General features: G+C 34.9%; 1 protein-coding gene across 1 annotated transcript in view; it reads left to right on the forward strand.

Annotated features, from left to right (window-relative positions):
* The window catches only part of MANEA (mannosidase endo-alpha), a 24,457-nt gene extending 16,807 nt beyond the window's left edge, over nt 1-7,650 (forward strand). The window contains exons 3-4 of the mRNA XM_007942247.2: nt 6,086-6,162; nt 6,993-7,650. Of these exons, the coding sequence (XP_007940438.1) occupies nt 6,086-6,162; nt 6,993-7,650 (735 nt within the window). The remainder of the gene's footprint in view (nt 1-6,085; nt 6,163-6,992) is intronic.
* The last annotated feature ends 7,870 nt before the right edge of the window (nt 7,651-15,520 follow it).

Raw genomic sequence — 15,520 nt, forward strand, 5'->3', positions numbered from 1 at the left:
AGTATTAATCTTCTGGATTTCTATCTGTAGATTTAGAATCATTTCTAATTTTTCATTTATTTTGTCATTTTGTTTTTGTATTTTCTTCCAAAATTTTCTAGGGTTTTTTCTGTGTTTTCTATCCTTTGAAGATACCTAAATATAATTCTTTTGAATTCTTTATCAGAGAGTTCCAGTGCTGCTGCTTCCTCAGGGATGTTCTGAGTCTATATCCTACACCCTTGTTTCTACCACTTTATCTTGCTTCTTTGTGTGGACTGTTATGATCCGAGACATCTTGGCGTTGTTGTATTTAGATCTCTGCTAACTGTTTGTGAAGAGCAGTCAAGGGTGATTCCGGCTCTTCTTGGTGGTTTTTTATCTTTGGCCCATTGGTGGAGAAGGAGGTGGTGGCTCTCACTCAGTAAGTGAAGTTGTAGGAGGTCTGGGTGTAGCTGTGTCTTATGGGGACTGTTGCTGTCTCCCCCTCAGATGGACAAAAAATATAATTGAATAACCATCAAACAACTGAAAGCACATGGACAAAAAATACACCATGTAATCACACAGGAACAGTAACCAAAAAAAGAAAAAAGGGAAAAAGAAGAAGAACAGGATGAGGGGGAGGGGGAAGGGGAGGACAGGGAGAAGGAGGAGGAGGAGAAGAAAAAACCTGCAATATCGGAGGATAGGGAAATAAGAGAAAAAAGGTAAAAAAGGTGAACAATAAAGAAAAAAAATGGGAAAAAAGCAAAAAGAAAAACTAGGAATGGGCTTAACCATGAAAGGAAAAAAAAAAAAAAATTGCAGCCAGGAACAGAGAAAAGAAGGCTGAAAACTAGGACCTGGGAGGGGAGGAATAAAAAATCATAGTAAAAATGGACCAAAGTATTAATAATAGTAGTAGTTTAAAATAGACAAATACAAGCAAACTAAAAACCAGAAAAAAAGAAAGAAAAAAAAAAAAAACTAAAATAAAAATAAAACAAGAAAAAAGAAAAAAATCGGGGCAGGGCAGGGCATCCAGGCTCCATCCAAGCACACAGACTGGGATGGAGTTCCTGTGGGCCCAGAAGGTGGGTGGGAGTGGGGGATGGCCACACCTCAGTTCACCAAGCCAGTGTGGGATATAAGATAACAAGAGGATTGCCACACCTTTTCAGTCGTCCAGGTCCCAAGTGTCCTTGGGGTTACTGGCAAGCGGAACCTCTTCTTAAGCCCCTGGATTATGGGAGAGTGCTTTCACTTTAAGTATTCAAAATGGTCAAGCCACTTGTAAACATTCAAAATGGCTATGCCCTCCGGACAGGCAAAAGTCCACAGCTCAACCTGCCTTCCTCTTCGCTGCCACTTTGCCTTTTATTCCCTAGCCACCAGAGCAGTCCTCTGTGCAGTCCCTTGCTAGCAGGGCTGGACTTTTGGTTAATTCTTAGGTCCTACCACCACTCAGCATTCTCCAAACTGTCTGTTCCGTACCATCAGGATCGCTCAGGAACGCTGCCAGACTGCAGCTCCGTATATCTCCTTTTTTGGTATTTTCATGCAAATTCTTTTGCTAGTTGGGGTTTAGTCCATTTCTATATCCTTCCCTTCAAGGCTCAGGGTTCCAGGATTGTCATCTGTGTCTGTGTTAATTGGTTCCCCTTTTCTTTGTTGAAGAGGGTCTATGCAGTCTTTCTGCCTATCCCACCATATTACCGGAACTCTTTAAATGCTTTTTGATGAAGAAAAACCTTAAGTTCCTTGTTGCTGTTGTTATTTGCCGTGGAGTCATCTCTGATTCAGAGAGACCCCCTCCTTGGTTTTCCAAGATAGTATCTCTATGGAAGTAGATTGCCCAGCCTTCCTTCTGAGGAGTTACTGGTGGGTTTGAACCGCCAACCTTCTGGTTAGCAGTCAAGTGCCTTAGGCACTATGCTACCAGAGCTCCCTTTAATTTTTTTTTTTTCTTTTTTATGGAAGTGGGTTCCCCAGTGTTCCTTCCGAGGAGTGGCTGTGGGTGTGAATCACCAAGGTTCTGGTAAGCAATCAATACCTTTGGCACTATGCCACCAGAGCTCCTTACTTAACTTCCTATCCTAGATACTAAAATTTTATAAAATGATAGAAATTTAGAGTGTGGTATTATCTAGTATAGGAATGATATCAGTGAAACATAATATGGAGTCCAGAAACAAGGCACTGTATGTGGGAATCTAGTATATATAAATAATCATTTAGAATTGGGCATTAAAAAAAACATTTATTCGTTGTCTTGTCTTTATGATACAGGATTCATTTTTTAAAAATTATTGGTACTGTTCCGTGTCCTTATGCAATCATATTTTCATATTTCATATTTCTCATATTCACGTTTATTCTTGTTTTTCAGGCAATATGTTTGCAAGTCTTAATGAAAATGTGAATTAGAGTGCCTTTTAATTAGGGACCATTTACCCTGAGTTCTCAGATTGCTACCACTGTTTTAAAATCACTTAGGCTTTTATTTGCTTTACAGTGCCTTGCTCTTTTATATATGCATCCTCATAGATGATAATTTGATTTTCTAGTACTGGTTATTGAATTCTAAAAGAGATTATTTGGATCACTATTGAAATATTTCAGTTGCAAATAAAAACATGACCAATTAGTTTTATTTTAATTTTCTTTTCCAACTTAAGGATTCAGTAATTTCTCCATAATAAATAATAATAGAACGTAGGGATTGAAAAACAGCTAAACAGGCAAGTGTTTTCTACTACTGTCCATAAAATCTCTTCCTGCTTTACAATCCTGAAGCTGTTAAGACAGCATCTCTCAAACTTGTTTACTGGCAAAAGGTGGTTTCTGCTGTGTCCCCCAGTGAGATTCCATGCCCTCTCACTGGCATTTGAAATCTACAAGTATTCAGGCCTGCAGGTTCTGGCAACAAGTCTGAGATTGGATAAGTGACGTGATTTATCTTCCACAAAACAGGTCCAAAGACAACTCTTCTGTCCAGGCCCTGTTCTAATTCTGTCTGGGAGGTAGGAGAGAGGAGGGCTTCACAAGTCAAAAAAACTTATTTTAGTAGTTTCAGGAGGTGTTTAATAAAATGAAAATGTTCTGAAATCGGAGTCTAGGTTGATTTTTCCTTTGAAGGTTCTTTGTTGAAGGAGAGTATGGGACAAGCAGCAGTGGTTGAGTAGCAAAGATTGCAACCGTTAGTTGTCTATGGAAATGTTGTCAACATACTGAATTACACTGTTCTTCAGATTTATATGTCGTGTTCAGAAAACTTTGGAACCTGATATACTAATGTTTTCTAAATACTTGAGATCCAGTTTTTGGCTTTATGTCAGGGTAAAACATTGTATACTGCAAAGAATGTTCAGGAAACCACGAGACTACAGTCCTTGTCTCAGCTGAATAGGTCAGGAGTATTGCTAGCCTGTCATCTTTTTGGCTTTTCCCATTAAATGTAAAATAATGGAGGAAACCAAAAGGTGTTTTTTTTTTAATTGGATTTTTCTGTGATTTTTATTTTTTGCTCCTGTTGTTAAGCGTCTATTTTTTGTAATTACATAAAATGTAGTATATCCTGTTTTTGTAAAGAATGGAAAACATTCCTTTGCTGCCTGATATAATAAAAACTTCCTATGTTAAGGGATGACAATAACTTACTCTATTTAAAGTTCTAAAACAATACAATAAGAAAAGATGAATGAAAGTATTGTGAGTTTGGCTATGATAAACTGGAGCCTATAATGGACATGTACACCTGACTGGTACAGTCAGGTATACATGTAACAGGAGCTCTGGTAGTGTAGTGCCTAAGGCACTTGACTGCTAACCAGAAGGCTGGTAGTTCAAACCTACCAGCCACTCCTCAGAAGAAAGGTTGGGCAATCTTCTGCCGTAGTGATACCGCCTAGGAAACCCAAGGAGGGGTCACCATGAGTCTGGTCCGACTCAGCAGCACATAACAACAACATACCTGACTGTGTCTACAATTTTAGATGTAAAATGGGTTTATTAATAACATTGCCTTTTACTTGCCAATCTTCAAAGCAAAGAAATAACCTGCCCCTTTCCCCTATTTGATTATTATTGATTTGCTTAGATCCTTCCCCCCTCCAAAAGAAGTCCTTCAGTTTATCAATTCTATTTTTAAAATAATATAATGGTTCTAATGTATAAATTCTACTTTAATCACTATTAATTTGTTTCTCATTCTTTGCATGGATTTGTCACTTTCTACTTCATGACCTGAAAATGTTTTCCCTTTATTTTAGTTCTTTTTTGTTTAGGTACAGAGGGGTTTTATGTGATGTGAATTTATCTTATAGTTAAGCTTTGGTCATAGCTTATTAGTTTTGATTATAAAATGCCATAACTAGTATTAGTCACTAAGTACTTTATAATTGCAATTTTGATTTATTAACTTCAACGAAGAGTCATTTAAGAGGATCATAATCTTTTTAAATCATAGCAATAACAACAACAACAAATGTCACTTTAGTTGCTTGTTTTGCCTTTTATTTCATTATGCTTAGAAAATGTGGATGAAGTTATTTATATTTGTTAGAAGCTATTAAATTTTTTTGTTACCTAATATATAGCAGATTTTCTAAGTGATACCTGGTGATTTAAAAAAACATCTTTTTCTCTGTACTCACTGCCGTCCATTCAATTTTGACTCATAGCGACCCCTCCTTGGGTTTCCAAGGCAGTATCACTAGGGAAGTAGATTGTCCCATCTTCCTTCCAAGGAGTGACTGGTAGGTTTGAACTTTCAGCCTTCTGGTTAGCAGTCAAATGCCTTAGGCACCATGCCACCATACCCTTGCCAAGCTTTCCTTCATTTGAAGTTAAAAAGTGTATATGAGAGTTCCTGAAAGATCTAATGACCCTGGCATTACTAACAATATACTGCAGAAATGAATTTGACCTTTGTTACTGACAAAAATTTCCTTTGTGTACAATCTCATTGTATTGAAAGTAGAGGATGATATTTTTCAGTAAATACTATCTGACTTTAAAATTAATTCTGTGAAAACTAGTAGAACTGATTAATGGAAAATACATTTTCACTTTAATTGGGTAACTGAAAACAAAATCGTTTTATATTACAATGACATAAAAGTCCCTAGTTCCATAAATATTCCCTAGAGCCTGAAACCTACAATTGAAAACAATATCAATAAGTTTATTAGCTTATCATAAATATGTTGATTGCTCAGTAAAAATAGGAATGAAAGTGAAAATCCTTTGATTCTTACAAATACTAGAGAGATTGTCACTTAAGGGAAGTATCATCTACATTATTCGTTAAGATGTATCATACAAAATGGTTTCACTAATCATAAATAGTATTACTTGATGTAATGTATAATACTCTTTTAGTGGAAAACTTTGAGTTTTCCTTCTTTGAAAGGTTTGCACCTCACACACGTTTGAGCTTTTACATCTTTTACTGTAGTACAAATGCAAGGTTTTTTTATAAATTGTTATTTTAATGATATAGAAGAATTTGTCATTTAAAAAGCTTTTTTATTGACTCCATTTAAATGTAAACTTACTGGAAAAAACAGATTTTTCTACACCGTTTTTTGTTTTGTCTTTTTCTTTTTAAGAAAGATAAGCATATAGGAAGAAGTACTTCACAGTACTTGAGCTCTGAATTCAGGTTACCTGTATTGTGTCCACCTAGCTGGATGACCTTGGGCAAATTACTGATCCTTTAATTGCTTCACTTAGGAAATAGAAATGGTAACAGATACTACTTTATCGAGTTGTTGTGAAGATTAATGGAATAGTAAGCATAAAATCCTTAATATGCTATTTAGCAGAGGAAGTTCTTAATTAAATGTTACTACTCCTCGGAAGGAAGGTTGGGCAATCCTACTTCCGTAGTGATACTGCCTCAGAAACCCAAGGAGGGGTCGCTATGAGTCGGGCTGACTCGACGGCACATAACAACAACAACTACTAGAATTCTCTGGTAACTTATATGCTCAATAAATATATATTTTAAATAAAGTTAATAAATCAGTATCTTTATAAAGAATATGAGATATGCTTTTGTTTTTATGTTTACATTATAGATAGTTTTCCTCTAATTTATTTATTTTTTTTTGTTTTTCAGGTCACATTTCATATAGAGCCATATAGCAATCGAGATGATCAAAACATGTACAAAAATGTCAAATACATTATAGACAAGTAGGTTTCTTCAGTATAATCACTGTTATGTGATATTATTACTGTTATAAGAAAAAATACTTGTAAATTATATTTGAAAATTTTTAATTTATAATATGCTATGTTTAATAAAATGAGTTTAAACTGCTTTATAGTGAATGTCACAACCATTTGGGAGAGAACATTGCTGAACTCCTTACTGTTCACTTTCTATATTAATGGTTAAAGATAGCTATTTGTTTACTGTTTTGCATATTAAATAGACTATGACTTTTGTCATATTGACATTTTAAAACGGTATTTCTTTAAATCTTACGAATCTTGACTTTTGTCTTTTAAAACAAAGCTTTGGAGTATGAGCTGCTTTTATAGCAGTGGGCCCACATTTAATGTTTTATTTATCTTTGGTCTGATTACAAGGAAATAATTTACTAATACCGTTTCATTTTGTTAAAGGATTTTGTTGATAATAGTTTGTGAAAGATGCTGTACTTTTACAAAGAATCTTGTTGGCAGTAATGGGACATTTATTACTGATACAAAAAGCAGTTTATATATTCATGTAGAAAATAATGGGCTTTTTATGGCATTAGTCATCATCTGTAAACCTCAAAATGAAAGAATTAATTTCTTGTTTGGTAATGTCTTAATGTACCCAGTATCTCATTTTCCAATTTGTAAAATTAAAAATTCATTTTTAATGATTACAGTTATGTAATGTAGTCCCCAAAGAAGGTGAACAATGTGCTTAAACTGCACTGATTACCTTTATTTCAATACATAAACAGTTTTTGTCTATGACAAGTGATTTGTGAATATTCATTTTGCTTTTACATATGCTTGTGTTTTAGATATGGAAATCATCCAGCCTTTTACAGGTACAAGACTAAGACCGGCAATGCTCTTCCTATGTTTTATGTCTATGATTCCTATATCATTAAGCCTGAAAAATGGGCCAATCTGTTAACCACCTCGGGGTCTCAGAGTGTTCGCAATTCTCCTTATGATGGATTGTTTATTGCACTTCTAGTAGAAGAAAAACATAAATTTGAAATTCTTCACAGTGGTTTTGATGGAATTTATACATATTTTGCCACAAATGGTTTTACTTATGGCTCATCACATCAGAACTGGGCTAACCTAAAAGCCTTTTGTGATAACTACAATTTACTGTTTATCCCAAGTGTGGGCCCAGGATACATCGACACCAGCATCCGTCCCTGGAACACTCAAAACACTCGGAACCGTGTCAATGGGAAGTATTATGAAGCTGCTCTGAGTGCCGCCCTGCAGACTCACCCCAGTTTAATTTCTGTCACTTCTTTTAATGAGTGGCATGAAGGAACTCAGATTGAAAGAGCTGTTCCCAAAAGAACTAGTAACACTGTATACCTAGATTACCGACCTCATAAACCAGGTCTTTATCTAGAACTAACTCGCAAGTGGTCTGAAAAATATAGTAAGGAAAGAACAACTTACACATTAGATCACCAGCCACCTGTTTCTTAATGCATTGAACAAAGTATAATCATTATTGAAATCACCTAATTTCAATAAATGGCTTTTGTTTTGCGTTATAGAAAGAAAATTCAATCAGTATGCACTCTTACTGTAATCTTTAATAAAAATAATTTGTACTTTTTATAGAAAATAGTAACATTGTCATTGCCACTTTTCACAATGCTGCACTGAGAAAAATATCTGAGAGAAGAGTTGTGCAAACAACATTCCCTGTGGCATGGTTTGCTGCATTTCTGACTGAAATTGGAATTCTGCTTTGATGGATATTTAATTTTTGATTTCACAGTAGATAAATGACTGTTACAGAAAGCAGCTACCACACAGTTAAATCCTATTTGCATCCTGGGCCCAAAGAAATAGGACTATGTATTTGGTATAGCTATTTAAGAAGGAAGGCCTAAAATAGCTAATGATTTTGTGATAGTGTACTTTTTTTTTTTTTATTCTCAATGTTTCAGTCATCATTATTATATTAGTGTTCAAACTTTGGATAACTCTCCAGTAATGATAAACATCTTAAGAAAAATATTATATACCTTAAACCTTATTGTGAACCGTTTTATGGGAGAAAGGCCTGCTTTCTGCAGCATAGCATGTATCATTTGCAGATTTTTGGTTATCTATGAAATGCTGGAGGAGCTCTGGTAGCATTAAAGCACTTGGCTACTAACCAAAAGGTTAGGTTTGAACCCACTAGCCACTCTGCATGATAAAGAAGAGGCAGTCTGCTTCCCTAAAGATTTAAACCTTGAAACCCTGCAGGACAGTTCTACTCTGCCCAGTAGAATGTCTTGTAAGTCAAAATTGACTCACAATATCAGTGGATTTTTTTTTTCCTCTTTTTTGATTTATAGGATGCTAGGTGTTTTGCAGGAGCTCTGGTGGCATAGTGCCTAAGCCATTTGACTGCTAACCTGAAGGCTGGCAGTTCAAACCCACTAGCCACTCCTCGGAAGGAAGTTTGGGCAATCTACTTCCGTAGTGATACCACCTCAGCAACCCAAGGAGGGGTTGCTATGAGTCGAATCCCACTCAACAGCAGTGAGGGTTTTTTTTTAATTATTATTTTTTGAGGTGTTTTGCATGTTTAGTGCTTTTGCTTTACTATGCTGAATTCCAGATTTTATAAGCTGTGGAAAGTACATCCATAAAAATTGAGTTGGGAGCTCTGGTAGCATCGTGCCTAAGGCATTTGACTGCTAACCAGAAGGCTGGTGGTTCAAAGTCACCAGCCACTCCTGGGAAGGAAGGTTGGGCAATGTACTTCCGTAGTGATACTGCCTGGGAAACCCAAGGAGGGGTCTCTGTGAGTCAGATCTGACTCCATGGCAGTGAGTTTTAGAGTTTCTCAATTTTTATTAAGGCACTCTGATGGCATAGTGCATGAGGCATTTGATTGCTAATCAGAAGGTTGGTGGTTCAAACTCACCAGCTGCTCCTCAGAAGGCAGATGAGGCAATCTACTTCCATAAAGATTTACAGCCTTGGAAACCCTATGAGCCAGTTCTGCTCTATCCTGTAGGTTCACTATGAGCCAGAATCAACTCTAGACTTGGGCTTGGTTTTCCTCAGTTATTAGGAAAACATAGTATTTCCACAATTATAAAGGTATAATACCCAAACTATTGCTGTCTTTTTAATGTTACCTTGTCAGTCTTTTATATATTAGTATTTAACTCTTTAAGTTTAATGTTAACCAGAGACCATCTGTTAGATGAGAAGAGAAAGTTGATACTGTCATCTTTGGATTGAACTGCTTTCTAAAATACTTTTAGTTCATTTACCAAAATAATAAATTTACTCACCATTTTAAATTTTAGGAACATGAAACTGGAAGTTATTTTGTGTCTTAGTTAGTCACTCTAGAATTTGGCCTTTCCTTAAGTTTACCATGTAATAATGATGAAAATAGTATTTCATTTATAAGACAATACTTCAAATTTTTAAATATGCTATAATCCATATTTTAAAACTCTGTACACTCAGGACTGATTAAGTTGAAATATTGATGATCAATAATTGTCTGTCATATGGTGAAAAATTAACCACCAGCCACTCCTTGGAAGGAAGATAGGGCTGTCTACTTCCGTAGTGATACTTACTGCCTCGGAAACCCAAGGAGGGATCGCTATGAGTTGGGTCCAATTTGATGGCACATAACAACAACAACAACAACATGCTAAAAATGTATTTCTTAACGTTATTATTAAAACTAGAGAATAGCACAGTGTACTCTATTATTAGTTTATATTTACAACTATGATTACAATGAAACCCTATTATATATTCTGTTAAATAAATATTATTTCTTAGTTATTTAATTATATTAAAGAGAAACAATAGAATAATGCTAAACAATAATACATAAAAATCTTCACAGTATAAAGACATTAATTCAGAAATAAATTGACACTGGAAATTAACATGGAATGGCCCATCAAATGATGAAATTTATTTTTAAATAGTGATTTTTGAAGTAAAAAATGTTGTTGTTGTTATGTACCGTCGAGTCAGCCCCAACTCATAGCGACCCCTCCTTGGGTTACCGAGGCAGTATCACTATGGAAGTAGACTGCCCCATCTTCCTTCCAAGGAGTGGCTGGTGGGTTTGAACAGCCAGCCTTCTGATTAGCAGTCAAGTGCCTTAGGCACTATGCTACCAGAGCTCCCTGAAGTAAAAAACTATACTTTTTAAAAGAGGAGTTTTACTGTTAATTTAAAGTTATTTATTATTCAAGAATTTGCCATTTCTCAGAAAATGATTAGGGCAACAAAATTAGTATGATAATGATAAACTGATTATTTTCTAGGGGAAGTTGTAAGAATGAATCACTGTAATGACATTTTTATATAAGTGAGCATATTTATAGGACCATTTATACAAATACAGCCTGTGGATTTTTTTTTTCCTTTTCTGCAGTTAGCCACTCTATGATATTTTAGGGATAATATGTAATACCTAGCAATCTTACATAGAAAATCATATTTGGTGAAATTTAGAGAAGTACTAGAGAGTACTAGAGTTTTTTTAAAACTTTAAAAAAAAATTTATTGTGATTTGGGTAAAAGTTAACAGGACAAATTGGTTTCCCATTCAGTAATTCATACACATTTTATTTTGTGACATTGATTGCAATTTCCACAATGTAAATAGCACTCTTCTCACTTACTTCTTCCCTGTGTTTACCATTTGCATTCATCCTTCTTTCTTATCCCTTCCTCCCTTCTGAGTTTTATTCCTGAGCAAATGCTGCCCTTTCATCTCATATGGTTGTTTGTTCTAGGGAGTATGTACCTCCCTGGTGTTTTATTATTCACTGTATAGGTCTTTCTGTTGTTTGGCCAAAAGTTAAGCCATGGCCTAACAAATGTCTAAGGGCCTTAGTCTCAGGGGTTCTACCCATCTCTGTCAGACCAGTAAGCCTGTTTTTTTTTTTTTTTTTTTAATTACTATTTTGAGTTTTGATCCATATTTTTTTCCCACTCTGTGCAGGACCTTCTATTGTAATTCAGAGCAGTAAGCACTGGTAGCTGGGCACCATCTAGTTCTTCTGGTCTCAAGGTCGTGGAGGCTGGAGTTCTCATAGTTCGTCCATTAGTCCTTTGTCTCCTATAGTCTTTAATTTTCTTCACTCTCTTTTGCTCTGGGCGGTGAGAGATCAGTAGTTGCAGCTTACATTGCTGCTTGCAAGCTTTTAAGACTCCAGTTGCTACTCACCAAAGTAGGATGTAGAACATTGTCTTTGTGGATTACATTATACCAATTGACATTAATATCCCCTGAGACTATGGTCCTGGGCCCCAGAACCAGCAACTCATTCCCTCAACATTTGATACAGCTAAGAAGTTTTCATAACTTTGCCCTTTGCCCAGTGTATGCTCTACTGTAGTCATGCATGTATTTGCAGTACATATAAAAACATATATAGAAATGTCCTCTTTCAAACTTATGTCTATATTTATGAGTATAATCCTATTCATCTTCCCACACCTGTTCAGCTTGCATATCTATTTATGTACCACTTGTAGAGTATTGTTACTACTGTTGTTGCAGGATTTACACAGGAATTTTCTCATTGCCTATGTTTTACATGGTAGAAAATTAATTTATAAAATATTCTAAGCTTAAGAGAAATTGTACAAAGATAGGATCAGCAAGTCCTCTACATAAATACACCACTCTTTCTGTACTTCTCCCATGTAGTAGTGGATCATTCCTTACATCAGACATTAATTCTGAACTTTGTGGTGGTTCCTAAAATCGTTACTCCAACCAGTAGCAGTAAGTAGCATTTCCAAGTAAGATGAAACGTTCTTGATTGTGGAAAGTTATTCTTAAAGGAAAAACTCTAGTGGAACAGTGGTTAAGCCCTCTGCAGCTGACTGAAAAGTCAGTGGTTCAAACCAAAAGTGGCTCCTCAGGAGAAAAGATTTGATGAAATTCTTCTATAAATATGTCAGCCTTGGAAACCCAGTGGGGCAGTTCTACTCTGTACTACAGGGTCACCATAAATCAGAAATGACTTGGCAGCACACAACAACATTCTTCAAGGGAAAAATGAAATCTGTTCTCGCAATGGTTTAGTTGTTTATATATACATATAAATATATATGTGTTTTCCTTTTTAGAAATAATTCTTAGGAAAATCTCTCTCTAATAATTTTGTTAATTCTTAGTGAGGAATCTTGAAATCTTCCTCATATATTGATTATAGCTGCCTTTACAATTTGACTTGTAACACAGTTTAGATCATTTTGTTCACAAGAAAATATGAGCAAAGAATTAATTCTTAATTTAAAAATCTATTGTTGAATTCAGTATACTTTAAAAAAAGTAATATAATAGATGCAGCATATGAATTACAGTGTATTATTTTATAAGTTGTTCATCTTTATGATTTGATCATTATAATTTTTTAAACAAAACCTTTACTGCTCCTTTAAGAATTAATATTGTTAAAAAACTGCTGTTATTGATGATTATCTAAGTTGTATGTTAATTTTTTTCCTGTGTTTTTTTAAAAAATGTTTAATTAAACATAGTGACTATTTTGTAATATAGTGTAAACTTTGATCTAATGAAAACATACATTAAATGTAGTACATCTTAGATATAAAAAATCTATTTCTTCATTTCTATTTAGGAAATTTGTTCTATTTAATCTCTGTTTAATAGATGAAAAGTAGTATTCAGTAGGTACTCTTTATGTATTTTATTTATTGAGCATGTGGCATTTATAAAATAGGCATCTTTATCTGCATGTACTTTTAAAATTGCTGAATATATTTTACACTCACACAAACACAAATGTTGCTTTAAAATTTAGAAGATTTTTTTTTCTATTTCTTTATTTTTTGTATATAATGATACATTAGCTTTGATATTCTTTAGCAAATTGACCTGTTTTGTTATCTAGTGCCACTCTGACAGGAAATATCACAAATGGGATGGCTTTAACAAACAGAAATTTATTCTCTTACAACTGTGGAGGTTAGAAATCTGAGTTCAAAGTGCTGGGCTCTAGGGGCTGGGTAAAAGCTCCTCAACCTTGGGCTTCAGCTCTGCCTCCTGCTCCCAGCCCACCGAAGCTGGAGGCATATCTTCACTCAGGCAGCTGCTGGCTGCTGAGGCAGACAAACCCAAAGTGCACAAGTGAAAAGGCACAGTCCTGATGTTACCAAACCACATGGCAGGTCATTAATTCAAGTCCATTAAAAGTCCCAAGATCAGCAGAGCAACATGGTGGGCTGCTGAACAACGACTTGGCTACATGCAGGATTCAAGTGTGCCATCAACTGGAGACCTTCCTCAAAGTTGTTTCTTGTGTACTGGAAGCAGACCACATCCTCAAAGCAGCTACTCAGCTGCTCCAATAGATTCCACCATGGAGTTGATTACCAATCTCACCATGGGGAAGAACTCCACCCAGCAACTCAACCGGGCCTAGCCAAGTTGACACATAATCTTAACTACCACACCTTCCCCTAAAATAGCAAACATAACAAGCTACCAGAGAACCTGCCAAGTTCATAACCGTATTCAAACTGATCAGTTATTCCATTTAAACGTTTTGGCTGCTTCTAAACTATAATACCTATAGAAATAGTCCTTAAAGTCTCTTCCAAAATTTTGAATTAACATCAAACACTCCTACATCTCATAATGTGGAAGAGCAATCCTTTATTTATAACCGGCAAGATTTCCATTATTTTTATACATCTTTAAAGCTTTAAAATGAAGATTTGACCCAGTCATATGTAAAACGAGTTTTATAGCACACCATTCCTATTTTTAGAAATGTAGCACAAATAAAATTATATACTTAGCTTGTTATATATCCACAATGAAAGTTAAATGCTATTATGTGATTAATGTAAGAGGGTTATGCTTGAGAATTCAGGTACTACTTTAGTGTAATTACTTTATGGAGACTCATTCATCATTAGATAAAATAATCTAGGAGTAGCACTGCTATGTTCTACCTATCAGTGAAAGGAGTATCATTTGTCAATATGCATAGGGTTTTTGTTGTTACATAATTATTTAATTTTAGGGTATCAAAAGTTATAATTTAAGGTTTGATAAGCAAAGATTCAGGAATCTAAAGTGAACTGGGATCAACATAGTGGCATTTTACATTGTATGTTCTAGATTTTCTTTAAAATTTCTTTTATGTTGAATTTTAAGTTTAGTAAATATAATTCACCATAAATTTAACCATAAAATTAATTAAAAAGTCTTTTAGAAGCTACCACACTGAATATATATTTCATGACACAAAATCATGATGCACCATAGTAAGATAATACAAGAAAAAAACTCAACGGTCTTTGATTTTTTTCATCATTTTGTTAAATTTGTTTTTAATTTTAATAAGCATAGGTCATTGTAAACAACACAAAATAAAGTAGCAGTCTTAAGCTGCTCAATCACATTGAAAATAAACACATTAATTATAATAATTTCAGTGCACAAAAACATTTTGATTAACTTTTATAAAAGTTAGTATCTGAACACTGCACTACAATGTTAGTTTGATAAGTGTCCAATCTTTGTCCTGAACTTGAAAATACCAAATGCAAAAAATATTTAGAGGAAAAATTTATAGTAATACGTGAATAAGCTTGAGAAATTTATGTCTTTGAACACTCACCTAAAAGATCCTACAGTTGTTAAAAGTAGGATATGAAATAAGACATTAGGTATTTTTACACCATTAAAATGTCATCCATGCCTCTTTCAGAAGTTAGAAATCAAAATCAGAAAACGTTCATCTTGTAAGACTTAAAAATTAAGAAAATGTTAAATATGTTTTTGTATATAATTTCTAAAATTATATTCATGTTTATGTGTGGTAAGTAAAAATGTCTTCATAGTGTTTGTTCTAATATGAAAAAGAATGTTTGCAGAGAAATTCTATTCTTGTGAATGGAAATTATTGAAATATTACTCTTTTCCTTGTAGAATTAATTGCTTTTTGACGTCAGAAACAAATGGGAGCATAATTTTAAAAAGTGGTAGAATTACTGGTTGGATAGTGACTGGTGGAACCCTTGAGACTATGGCCCTGGATTGCCCTTAGAGCCTAGAAATGGACTCACTTACATGGATTGGCTCTTAGCCCAACAGTAGAAAGACACACATACAGAACACGTACTCCTATTCTAGGGAGATGCATCCCTTGGAGCAAGCAGCCAAAAGACACCACTGGAGTAGCATTCACATAGAGGAAGGCTGGACGGACAGGAATGCATGGATGAGAGGGGCACAGGGAGGGGGTGGCCACAGGGAGAAAAGTTTCTTATGGTTGGGACAGTAATCGGGGCCATGAAACCAGATGTGCATGAACTGTTGAAT

The sequence above is a fragment of the Orycteropus afer genome, unplaced genomic scaffold (assembly GCF_000298275.1).
Source record: "Orycteropus afer afer isolate SDZICR_OR568_19922 unplaced genomic scaffold, OryAfe1.0 scaffold00087, whole genome shotgun sequence".
Lineage (NCBI taxonomy): Eukaryota > Metazoa > Chordata > Mammalia > Tubulidentata > Orycteropodidae > Orycteropus > Orycteropus afer.